Below are 13,646 nucleotides of genomic sequence, written 5' to 3' on the forward strand. Positions count from 1 at the left end.
ATCTGGGACAACTCACGATGTCCCAACAAAAAGACAAACCTGTCACAAATATTGTCTTCTCTCTTGCTTCATGTGACACTTTTCACAATGTGTTCATGACGTTACCCAATAGGAGGCCAAAGCACTCCTCTGTATACAACTTGGTGCAGTGAAAGATTTTAAAAAAGCATCAACAACCTATACTGTCCTCTTGGTGCGACCCACACACACACACATGGGCCCACAGTCGTTTTCTCTTTATTTATTTTTAGGCTGTTCTGACAGCCCACATTATTCATGCCATTGTTTGTTTATATTCTTGTAACCAGTAGTCAGTTCCCAGCACCTCCTTCCCCATGACATCACGCAGGTCGTCAAAGACGGCAGGCTATGATTGGTTAGGGACAGATGTGTGGTCTGTTATGAGTCTTGGCCAAGTCATGGCTAGAATTTATGACTGTATAATTGCCTACAGTTACCATTTTATCAGACTAGTCTGACCCATGCAGGCACAGACTGGAAAACAGAAGAGTCAGGTGTTAGTCGTCAGAGCTGAGCAGCCTCCCCGAGGTTTAGATCATACTGGCTGGGCTTGTTCCAGTTTTCAAAACACACTTTTCCTGGCTGTCATTCCTGTGATACTTAAATCTTCTTAAATGGGACTTTTTGTGGTTATGTAATGTCATATTATGTATGTATTTTGTGTCTATTTATGTGGCTCCTCCTTACGCTAATTTTTATTTTCTTTGTTGGGAATATTATTGTACTTTAAAAACCATATTTTAAGAATAGTGTCCAATAATTATAGTTCATTATATTATTATTTTTTACTATACTTTACAAGGCTATGTGTCATGATGTAAAACACTTCCTTCAAAGGGTTTTTCTCAGCAGCTGAAGTACCTGCAGCCTGAAAATACCCGCTGCTCTTTAAACAGAATGCTTCCAGTTAAGAGAGTAATGATCATTACTAATAATAGTGTGAGGGTAATGAAGGCAGGCGGTAGTGAAATCTCTCCAGGACGCTGAGCGGGTCTCTGCTGTTCCGGTGGATCAGCGGAGGTAGTTAGTGAATGTTTCTTTGCACAGTGATTAAGGGGGAGGACCAATGGCAACAAAGGAGACGGAGAGGACGGTGGCTCCTCCTCTCCCTATCTCTCGCTCTCTCTCTCTCTCTCTCGGTTCTTTATAGATGTATATAATCCCTGAGTTGACCCAGAAAACAAACTCCTCTGACTGCCGCGACGCCGCAGAGTTTGAATCCGCCGCAGGGCTGCATGTAGCCGGAGCATCAGCTGGAGTAACGACCCCGGCACCGAGCCAACTTCCCTATACGGATTCCACATTCATACATCGGGTAGGTGTCGTCTTCTGTTACTCTTTAAAACAGGTAGACAGGCTGCACTTCCCCTTTGTCCTGCGGACTATTTTCTTATTTCTCTCCAGAATAAAAACAGACTGATTGGACCTGGTTACACGCGGCGGAATCAGTCACTCCTGATTCACCTTGTCGCTTTGTTTAATGGGATTAAAGGCTATTTGTTGCGGTTTGATGGCATCGAATGAGATAAAATATCCCACATGCACAGTGCCCGAGGATTAAAAAAAAAAAAAAAAAAAAAAAAACCCAAACAGGTTTCATGCTTCTGTAATAATGCCAGCAACTATCACCCTCCGTCAGATATCTTTTTACAAAGTGCCATTTTGCCGTTAGATAATCCAGATCTGCAAAGAGGCTCCACAGACAGGCTGTAATTAGGTAACACTGGAGCAGAATATTCTGAGGCGGACTGAGGCTATTGAGGAAAGTGTCTTGTTCTATCGGCACTAAAAGGCTTGAATCGCTACAAGCAACCAGGGGCTCCAGCAGAGTTCATTCTGTGGTGCTGCTGTTTAAAAAGCCTGAAATGTCTTTGTTTTTTCCGCGTTTCGTTGCATGGCTCCCTCTGGACGTGTTTTCATGATCATCCCATTCAGAGGCAGCTCACAAAACAATGCCATCCGATTTTTGAACAGCAAAGTACAGCAGGATGTGTTTGTCATGTGGAGGTAATCTTGATGGCAGATCTTTTGTAATGACTGTGTGAAGACATTATGTTGTGTGTTGAGGGGGAAGAGGTGTGTGTGTGTGTGTGTGTGTGTGTGTGTGTGTGTGTGTGTGGTCTGGAGAAGCATTCCTCTGTGTCCTTTTGGCTGCAAGGGTATTGCTGCCCTCCCTCGTTGGTGTGATAGACCTTCCAGTGGTAGCTCACTGATGGTGTCATTTTCAGGGTTTAGAGGGTTTTTTTTTTAGGTTTTTTTTTAGGAATCTTTCAATGTAGCTGAAACTGTTGAGAAATGAGACAAGTTTCAACACATTTAAATAAAAGGGACACTCAAGTGATTCCGTTTTACACTTCTGTAAAATGTCAAGAGTGTCTCAATGGTCTCAAGTGAAACAGCAGAGACTGAAATGTCCTGACATTTTGTCTCAGTGCTGAGCCAAACACCAAAACACGTACTCCTACATTTCCCATAATACAACTGAAGAGGGAATCTTTATGATACAGTTTTCACATCATGTGCAGCTGGTAGTCCTAACAAATACTAACAAAATAGAAAGAAAACAATAGAAAGATGCAAATGTTTGCTACACTTAAAAAAACAAAAAAACAAAACTGTTACTACCAAACAGGAATATCGTTTGCTAATGCCAAACACTGGCACTGGTTTCTACACAGGAGTGTCACTTAAAAAAACAGTGTAGAAACTTTGAGTTATGGTTTACTCTTGATCTGCGTTACTGTGCTTGTTCAATATAATTCTATACCTTTTAAGTTCCAGTGATTGCATAAATAATGCTTTCTTACTTTTTAGCAACGAGTCACATGTTTTGGAGCTTCCAGAAAAATTTGATTTTTCCAGTCTTATTACAAGTAGGATGTTGATAACTCTGAAATTATATGAACACAGCATTAGAGTGAACTTGGCCTCCTTTAGTTCATAATTTTTCAAACCCAACACCACCTATTTGCACTGCAGACTTTCTGTTGAAGTTTTTAAACACAAGCTCAGCTGACCCTGATGACACCACTGGGGTCAGGGTGGAAGATGTATGGTTTAATACATTTTTTTTAAATTTTCCTCAGTGTCTAAAATTGAATAATTACAAAACACATACAAGTTTTACTTTAAGTTTGAAAAGCTAGCAAACCACCTGTCAGCAAATACTAGACTAATGCTGAGTCAGCAAACACAAACGGGAGCAAACAAATTAGTAGTAAGGTCCCTGCTCTGCTTAATTGAAGGATCTCTTTAACAGTCAGTATCTACATAGGATAACCTGTATTTTTGAAATATGTGTAACAAGGACAGTTTTGCAGGTGGAGCAAATCTTTATTATTTGTTCTTCAAGTCTGTCCCCAAGCTTGTAAAAAAGTCAGATGTGTATATTTTAGCCACAACACCCAGCTCTAAATTAAGGTTTGTCTTTATTTTTAAAACCTTAAGCCCTAAAAGTAAATATGCACTTTTTTCTCAGGCTGAATAACAGCCCTCATGATAAGTTGAACTTTATGTGTAAATTGGTGGTGTCCCTTTAAGTTGCAGACCATTTCAGTTTATTTATTTTGTATGGCTTTTATTATAAAATCTAATGTTGGTTGAATGTTTCTCTGTGTTTACAGGGTGACTAAGCAGCCATGGCCGAACACATGATGATGCCCATGACCCACGGCTTCAGGATGGGCATGAACGGAGCTCCGCAGCACAACGGCCAGCCTGGCCTGCGCAGTCTGCCCAACGGCCAGGTGGTGCACTACGGCAGGAGCCCTCAGAACAACATGGAGGCCGCCATGAGACAGAGGCAAGGCATGGTGGGACCTGGAGGGATGGGTGGCCCGGTGAACGGAGCCCCCATGGCCAACCACCACCACCAGATGATGTCCGGGAACATGATGTACAACGGCCAGGGCCCGCAACAGCAGCACCACCACCACATGCACCCCCAGCAGCAGCAGCAGCAGCAGCAGCAGCAGCAGCAGCAGCAGCAGCAGGGTGGACACCCGCAGCAGTACCACCCCGGTAACCTCACCTCCCAGCAGCTCATGGCCAGCATGCATCTGCAGAAACTCAACACTCAGTACCAAGGACACCCGCTGAGCTCGGCCAACGGCCACCTCCTGCCCAACGTCGCTCAGTACCGGATGGGCCCGGCCCAGCTCTCGAGCATGCAGCACATCGGTGCCCCTTTGGGGCTAAACGGTATGGACATGGACTTGATCGACGAGGAGGTTCTGACTTCACTGGTGCTGGAGTTCGGTTTGGATCGCGTGCAGGAGCTACCCGAGCTCTTCCTGGGACAGAACGAGTTTGACTTCATCTCGGACTTTGTGTGCAAACAGCAGCCGAGCACAGTGAGCTGCTGAACGATGCAGCCGGAAGCTGGTTGGGTTTGTTTGGACTGGACACCCCAAAGAATGACTGAGCGGCCACAGTAGCACAGCGAGAGGAGACAATCTCTTTGTTCTGTTTGGGTGTTTCTATGTCTGTGTATATGACAGTGTCTGGTGCTCCTTCACACCGACCTGCGTGCAAGTTGATGAAGAATTGTAACGAGTGAAAAACGCAGAAAAAGCGCCAGGTTTCTCTTCCTTGAGCCGGTGCCAGTATAAGATCTGTCGCCTTTGGCCAAATTGAGGCATCCTGATGCAGCGGGCTCTGTCTGTACCCATCTGGCCCTCAGCACATGTGCCTACAGTGCCAAGGCTTTTGGATAATTGTAAATTTAACAAACACAATGGGGGAAGGCGACCTGAATAGACTGTCCATCTGGGTCTACTCGATTCTGTGGCATCTCTAAATGTATTTTATCTCTGATGACACATTCAACTAGTAGCAGACATCATACAGATTTATAAAAGGTAGTCCTCTGAATTTGTTTCTACAAGGATGAAGGAATTTTGAGTGGGGATTGATTTTGTTTGTGCATATTGAAGGCTGGGTCTTCAAAACTGACTTCCTGCGACAGATGACATTTCCCTGAAGAGCAGGAAAGTGAGGTTGTGCAGCATTCCCGGGGGAAGTGATGGGGTTTGTCTGAGATTGTTTGGGTGAAGTGTGCTACATTGATTATTTAGCTTTCAGTGTCATTTACCCGACTCTGATAAAATCTTTGATCATTAAATGCATCGCATCTGATCCCTGCTAATTAACTGAGATCGAATCATTGGCAAAGTAGCACATTTCTTCGAGTGTTGGCTTAAACTAAAGCTTTTATTTGTGTGCTTAAGTCTCACCGCTCCATGTTAGACATTCATGTTCTCATTGCAAGCAAACCCAGGCTGGGTTAGTGCTTAATAGAAGTGCAAGAAGAGTCTGAGAGAGAACAATTAGTACATGAGAAACAACGAGACTCAAGAGAAGCCAAACAAAAAACTGCAGCAATCAGACGCTGATCACAGAGCTGAGGTGTGAGTCTTCTTTTCTAAAACCAGATTGTTAAAAAAGAAAAAAAAAAGTGTGTGTGCTTATGGACTCTGCATCTGTGTGTTATTTATGTACATCTGTGCAGTGAAGCATTTAAATCCCATCGAATGGCGTCCTCCTCCCTGAAACCCTGTACTGAAGCTGACAGGAGGCTGCGTGGGGAGAGAGACTCCGGCATGTGGACACAATGTGTGGACACAGCACTCCTCGGCAGCACTTAGTTTAATCATTATTTAAAGCTGCCACTACCTGTGGCATTGATTTCATTAGGCTGGAAGAGCGAGCGAGGTGCAAAGTTGTTGTTTTTGCCATAGATTAGCTTACTCTGCTGCTTTTCTACTGATTAGATTTAAATTACATGTTCTCACACGCTTGTCTTAATTGAGGTCGGCTTGCACATTCTCCAATGACTCAATAATTATAAAACGGACATGTTCTGTGGCGCTTTTCTTTCTTTTTTTTGCGCAGTTGGTAATTAGGTTTTTGTCAAGGTTGCTGCTTTTCCGCTGCAGGCCGGTTGAGTGAGAACTTCCTGCACTAGTAATGCTATTTGTGGAGCTGTCAGAGGGGTCAGGGCCACGTTGGTGCACTGTGTTAATCTGTTCCAATACAACTGTGCTGCTGTCCCCGTCTCTCTCCTCTCTCTCTCTCTCTCTGGAGATCTGCCATCTCCAAGCTCTCGAGTCAAACAATGGGCATTGAAACGCTGTTGTAAAAGGCAGAAAGTGCCAGTTCCCGCTCTGTTTCACTTTCTGCCTGCCAAAAAACCCCCGCAGCCAGACAAACTGACAACCTCAAAATGGAAATACTTCTGGCCTTAGCGAGACAGTGGCCTCTGATTCCTGCTATATCAATAAGCGCAGCCTTCTTGTGTATCGTATCTTTGTACTGTAGAATAGAGGTGAAGTTGATCTAGACACATTTAAGGTACTTTTTGAAGAAAAAAAAAATTGTCAGATGTAAATGTAAATCAGTGGCTGATTTTGATGTGTTGACAAGAGATTAAATATCCTACATTTATACAGACGAGTGTGTAGATACAGTAGAGCGATGTTTGCGGGTGCAGGGCCTGAAGCTTTAAGACCAAGTAGACTGCATGTTAAAGCAAGCGTGAAGGACGCCGCCACTTTCCCACAAAGCAGCTGAGAATGTACAGTACAACACTTTGTGGGAACTTGTCTTACGATGGTAGATAAACGTGTGAGATTGTACTCCTTGTTCCAAATTTACACATCATTCATTTGGGTAAACCCCCCCATCTCCCCCCCTCTCCATCCTCCCTCCTCCTCCTTCCCCACTTCCCCCAAAAGCTTTTGTAATGTTATTGATTCTATTTTAAGAAAATGTATTTATTTTCAAATAAAATATTTATTTAAAGAGCTGTTTTCATTGTATGTCTGTGATTTCTGGCTGTCAAAGGGAAGCACAATATGACATTTTCATTTGGTAAATGTATTGCAGTAATGTTGCTGTTTACCGAGATGAGGAGATGCTGTTGATTTGTCTTCTTTGGATGAGTTTTTCTCTGTTGGTTTTAAACACTCCCACACCCACAATAAGTGATGAACAAACACAAGAGCAAAGTACAAACTACATATCCTAAATCGTAGTGAGTCAGCACTCTGTCAACACAGAACAATGTTTTTTTAGTTCATTGTGTGTTATGTAATTGAACATTTTAAACCTTAACGGCCTCCAAAGTAACAAGACAGCAGGGTGCCAATTTGTAACGGATAACAGTGGCTGTGTTCCATCTTAAAGTGTTCAGTATGATGAAACACGTATGTATCTGCTGACTATTGTGCTTAAGGAAGCCTGTTTTCAAAAATCTATCCCAAGCGGCTCGCGGAGAAATCCTCCCACGATGACTGATGTAATCAATCATTTAAAATGACAAGTCTTTTTTCTTATAAGGCATACATCAAACTCAACGACGAGCTCATGGCACATTTCCAGCCTGAGGTTTTGTTTTACCATACTGCTGCCACTAGAAGAACAGTTCTGTGGGGACAATTTAAAAAAAAAAAAATAGTCTAATTGAAATTCTAATTAGCTGTGCAGTAAAGTCCTACTCTGAGACCTGAAGTATACGTGCTGCTCTACATGGTGTTCGTCAAGGCAGGGTTTTGTCCTTGAGCTGTATTTAATGGGGTTTTAGACAACAGTGAGAGACGGTGGTTTCCAGACGTGCAGGGGAGCAAATCTGCAACAAAACAGACAGTAGGAATATTTTAATTGTAGAAAATGTTGGTGGGATTGGTCTCAGGCTACCCGCAAAGATTTAACTAAACGTCAGTCGACTAGAGAAGTGTTAATCAACCGGGTTTTTATTAGTCATTTAGTCTCAGGAATAATAATACTTTTTTTTAAAACCTCAAGCTGCACCTTGTCAGAGATGTTATAAATAACTGAAACACGTGTTTCAGCCTTCCCCTTCAGGAAGGAGGCATTGAGGGAACGTTGAGGTGACGTAGGTGCTTGTACTGAGCGACTCACGCATCAAAAGTAACGTCAGCAGCACGTAGCAGCGGCCTCTGTGAGCACCGTGTTCACTGCCCCACAAAAGTAGATAAAGATCCGGTTCATGCAGTGTTACAACAGTGTCTCTGTGTCTTTGTTACTGCAGAGGCGCACCAGACCATTCCTGATCTTAAAGGCTGGCCAGCAAAAACACACACACTCCGGACAGTGCTTTTGCCCAGGCAGTCAATAATCTGTTGGTAGCCTTGACACAAACACTATCAGGCAAAGATACTGTGTGGTAATAAATTAACTAAATATTCAATCTACTTGCTGGTTCTTCCAACACATTCAGAGACATTACTGCTGTTGTTGTGAGCATTGTCGTTAACAGGCGGCTCGCTTTGTGTGCTCTATTAAAAGTTTTATTTAAAAGATTCATTATTACGGTTGTCTATTTTCTCTGTAATGTAACCCATTAGTTAACGTAACAACATTACTTATTACATTCTCTCTCAGCCCTGGAGTTCACACCATTCCCAGATGCCTGAAAAATAAATATTTAAACAATCAAATTATTATCATAAATGTGTGAGGACTCGTCGACTGTTGGCTTGAACTAAACTCTTGAAAAGGGGTCATGTAGCAGGCTAAGGGATGCTATCTAAAGTCCTCTGCATGCATTGAAAGTTTAAGGCGCACTGCTTTGTTGAAGTAAAAAAAAAAAAAATCATTATTTAGACCAAAATTCAATCTCCAAACACAGAGTGGAAAAAAAAACACAAACAGGCTTCAATAGTAAACGGTTCAACCATTTAATGAGTAAACACAGATGCAAACATATGGATTTTTTTTTTAGCAATGTTTGAAAAAAGAAAGGAGAAAAAATTAAAATATAATACAGTGGGATGGTAGAAGATTATGTTCAAGAGTTATATTCAAAATAATTACAACAAAGAGTAAAGCAATTAAAAAAATGATTTAAAATATTCAAAAATAAATTATGTACTTTCATATGCAAACGATTTAGGTACAGGATGCTTTAAAAATAAAACCATGAATAATTTATATTTATCAATTCATAAAAAGTGAAATCAAAACAATATTTGGTGGGAGTACCATTTACCTTTAAAGATGCTGTAAAGCAAATTCCATGATTTGCTTCTCAATACATTATATATGTGTGAAATGAGTCACTGAAAGCATGTGCAGTTTTGTCGCACTGAAATGTGGAGTTAGACCGTTAAACAGTTTCTCACCCGTTTTCAGCTCAGGTTTTGTTTAGGCGGGTCTAAAACCCAACCTATCTACGTCACAACAACCTATCTACGTCACAACTACCTATCTACGTCACAACAACCTATCTACGTCACAACAACCTATCTACGTCACAACAACCTATCTACGTCACAACTACCTATCTACGTCACAACTACCTATCTACGTCACAACAACCTATCTGCGTCATAATTACCTATCTACATCACAACAACCTATCTACGTCACAACAACCTATCTACGTCACAACAACCTATCTACGTCACAACTACCTATCTACGTCACAACTACCTATCTACGTCACAACAGCCTATCTACGTCACAACAAAAGATGAATGTTTTCTGTCTCCTTTTCATAAAATACTTCTGCAGATCTACGTTACAACCAATAGCTCATTTACATGCAGGAACTTTTCTGAAGGCCCAGGAACCATTTAAGTATTTAAAGATGCTGTAAAGCAAATTCCAAGATTTTCTTCTCAATACAACATATGCGTCTGAAATGAGTTGCTGAAAGCATGTGCAAAGTTTGAAAACGTCACACTGAAATGTGGCGTTAGACCATTGAACAGTTTCTCATCCGTCTTCAGCTCAGGTTTTTTAAGGCGGGGCTAAAAGTTAGCTTCAGTATGTCACCGAGCTAACGCACAGACGGTTTCTATGACCTTCTGCATGGCTCCTCCTCTCACGGTGAAACGCTATAAAAGCCTGGAGCTCATTTGCATAAGAGGTCGTCCCACTGGACTTCAGTTCTACTCCTGCTGTAGTCAGATAGTTATTGTACATCAGCCAGCTGCTACAGGACGTCTCCCTCCACCTGGAAGTTCATCTTTCCTGGAAGCAAGAACCTCCAAAGCAGCGCTGCATCACTATTTAAATGTCCAACTGATGAAGAAAGGAAAAAGAGGTGGATTGATTTCATGAAGAGCCTCGCTGATGGAGAGTTTAGGATTAACACCAACAGCCGCCTCTGCAGGGACCATTTCATGGTGGATAGTTTCAACTTGGACCGGAGACGGACGGAGTTCACGGACGCACCGCTCCTCCTGCAGCGGAGCCGAACCGAGCTTCACCCTCCCGACCGTTCACCCTCCGTCCACCGCCGCCAGCAGGGTCCATTGCTGCCAGTAGCGGTGGACACCGCCGCCGCCGACCTTGTCCACCGCCGTCGGCAGGGTCCCCCGCTGCTCCCAGCAGTTCACCACTCAGCATAAGTTCCGTGTGCTTGTTATAATTACACGAGATAACTTTTCCACAGTAACTCTGCTACATTTAGTCAACGGTGCAAACCGCTAACGTGATTTTATTCGTTGTAGAATAACTTTATTTTGGTGAAATGGGAGCTAACGTGCTAATTAGCTTCTATTGAGCTCATAGCAGAGTTCAGAGGAAAATGCTCCGATAACCGCAGATTGTTTTAATGCGTCTCAATAAAGTTCCGATAAGGAACTATAATATATATAACTCTGTATTTTACATGTCGGGGTGATGGTGAACATGGACCAGAGGAGATCTGGTCCTCACGATTAATGAGGGTTGTTGTTTTTGTACTCCGGTGTAACGTTACAATCAGCGACCCTCTCGGCTACATGTACCGGTACCGGTCCGGATAAACGAGCACAACTACATGTCCAGGAGGCTGCAGAGAGCAGGTGGAGGTGGAGGAGGAGGTGGAGGAGGAGGAGGGACATCAGTGGAAGAGAAAGACTGTCGGCTCGACCTGAGCAGGTTCAAAGTTTGAATTGACATGTGATGTAATGAATTAACATGTGATGTAATGAATTAACCTGTGATGTAATGAATTAACATGCGATGTAATGAATTAACATGTGATATAATGAATTAACATGTGATGTAATGAATTAACCTGTGATATAATGAATTAACATGTGATGTAATGAATTAACATGTGATATAATGAATTAACCTGTGATGTAATGAATTAACATGTGATGTAATGAATTAACATGTGATATAATGAATTAACATGTGATATAATGAATTAACATGTGATGTAATGAATTAACATGTGATATAATGAATTAACATGTGATATAATGAATTAACATGTGATATAATGAATTAACATGTGATGTAATGAATTAACATGTGATGTAATGAATTGACGTGATGTAATGAATTAACATGTGATATAATGAATTAACCTGTGATGTAATGAATTAACATGCGATGTAATGAATTAACATGTGATATAATGAATTAACATGTGATGTAATGAATTAACATGTGATATAATGAATTAACCTGTGATGTAATGAATTAACATGTGATGTAATGAATTAACATGTGATATAATGAATTAACATGTGATGTAATGAATTAACATGTGATATAATGAATTAACATGTGATATAATGAATTAACATGTGATATAATGAATTAACATGTGATGTAATGAATTGACGTGATGTAATGAATTAACATGTGATATAATGAATTAACATGTGATGTAATGAATTAACATGTGATATAATGAATTAACATGTGATGTAATGAATTGACGTGATGTAATGAATTAACCTGTGATGTAATGAATTAACACGTGATATAATGAATTAACATGTGATGTAGTGAATTAACATGTGATATAATGAATTAACATGTGATATAATGAATTAACCTGTGATGTAATGAATTAACACGTGATATAATGAATTAAAATGTGATGTAATGAATTAACATGTGATATAATGAATTAACATGTGATGTAATGAATTGACGTGATATAATGAATTAACATGTGATATAATGAATTGACATGTGATGTAATGAATTAACGTGATATAATGCAGCGTTGTTCATGTTGCAGTCGTTACAGAACTAAATCAACTCCTCCTCTCTTATTATCTCCACTATTGTAATGCAGGTGGTTAGAAGTAGTTGGAGACTCACTGTCTGCTGTCTCTGGTGTCCAGTTTGACTCCTGTGTTACAGCTCAGGGGGACAAGCTTCATTTATATGCATCTGTATGTTTCACTCATTGGACAAATAAATTCTGATTCTATTGTGTTTTCATAAAGCAGGCTGCTCCGTCCACCAGAGAGACAGAGGACCAGCGGGACATCATGCATGAAGTCACCGAGAGGTTGGATGTCAGACGGACCGCTTAGTGGGGAAAAGAACTGCAGCCACAGGACTGTCATACACAACACTGAACACCCTCCAGAGAGGGGGCGGAGCTTCAGCTCCTTCAGGACACGCCCCCTCAGTCTCAGAGCAGAGAAGACTGATGATTTCTCATTATTTCAAAGCCTAATTTAACAAACTTGTCTGTGTTTTTTTTCATTCAAATTTGGATGGGTAGTTAACAACCCATACTTCTGTGGTGTGATGAACTTAAAACTAATTTTCATTTCCACTTCACAGCATCTTTAAAAAAGCAGCACTTGCATTTGCATTGAGGTGTTCAAGGAAAACATGGAGGGCTCTGTGAGGACCAGACCATCAGGACTCCTTCATCTTCTTGTGGGTGAAGATACATCTTAATAAATCTGCTTCTATGTTTGGGCCTAAAAGTGCCTAAAACATTTGCACATGTGTGTGCTATACTGCATATGTTTGTGATACCCACACCACATGTAATTGCAGTGCTTCTCTGCTGTCTCACACCTGTTTCCTGTTGTGAGTGAAATGCACCAGTTTCTGTATGAACACTTGCAAGTTTAGCTTCCTCGCAGACTTGCAGACTACTAGGTTCGATGTAAGGTGCCTTCAAGTCGAAAAAAGCACAACACCTTCTACAAATCAGCAAAGTGAAGGTGAGGGCACAGTCAGGGATGTCAAAGTCATTCCTTTCAGAACATCTTACCTCGCCTTGATGATTCTCTCTGGGAGCTCTCTAGTATGCGCACATCATGTTGTAGTCAGGTTGAAGAGGCAGAAATGTTTCATTGTTAGCTCACATAACTTGGGAGAAATGCTGAACACAGTAGATACAATATTTTGCCTCATGTCAAAACTTTTGGAACAGTTGATTCCATCTTCACCTAATGGAAACTGTAATCAATCAAAACTTGCATTTGAAAAAGTCCTGATTCAACATTAGAGGTCCCATATTGTATAAATTTCAATTCCCTTTTTGATTATACAGCAGATCTGTGTTTTACACATACTGTGAAAGTGACAAAACACTGTGTTCAAAAAGAAATGCACAGCATGTATTCAGCGACTGTGATGTTTGGACATCCGTAAGTTTGTGATATGTTGTCCTCACACTTGAAATTGAAATAACGCTGCTTTAAGGTGAAAATATGACTATTTTTTTTGAACAGCCATTGTGGCTACAATGACAACTAATATTGACAAATGATAAAACAGTGGTAGAATAGTTTATAACAGTAATAAAACTGACTCTAATGTCAGTTATAGAGTAGCATATATCTTTAGCTAGCATTAGCTGCCACAGGGCCAGAACAAACCCAGTGCCAACCCTTTAAATGTAT

At 41.1% G+C, this 13,646-nt stretch overlaps 1 protein-coding gene across 1 annotated transcript; it reads left to right on the plus strand.

The window, feature by feature from the left end:
* Window positions 1-1,246: 1,246 nt before the first annotated feature.
* On the plus strand, window positions 1,247-6,830 carry cited4a (Cbp/p300-interacting transactivator, with Glu/Asp-rich carboxy-terminal domain, 4a). The gene is made up of 2 exons (XM_069176311.1): window positions 1,247-1,336; window positions 3,645-6,830. The coding sequence occupies exon 2, from the start codon at window positions 3,660-3,662 to the stop codon at window positions 4,383-4,385; it is 726 nt and encodes a 241-aa protein (XP_069032412.1). The 5' UTR covers window positions 1,247-1,336; window positions 3,645-3,659; the 3' UTR covers window positions 4,386-6,830.
* Window positions 6,831-13,646: the final 6,816 nt, after the last annotated feature.

Source organism: Embiotoca jacksoni, unplaced genomic scaffold (assembly GCF_022577435.1).
Source record: "Embiotoca jacksoni isolate LCO1_2020_lvr unplaced genomic scaffold, fEmbJac1.0.p SCAF_7, whole genome shotgun sequence".
Classification (NCBI taxonomy): domain Eukaryota; kingdom Metazoa; phylum Chordata; class Actinopteri; family Embiotocidae; genus Embiotoca; species Embiotoca jacksoni.

Bases quoted from the DNA above. Each gene is read 5' to 3' on its own strand.
- cited4a (XM_069176311.1), top strand. From the start codon at position 3,660: ATGGCCGAACACATGATGATGCCCATGACCCACGGCTTCAGGATGGGC.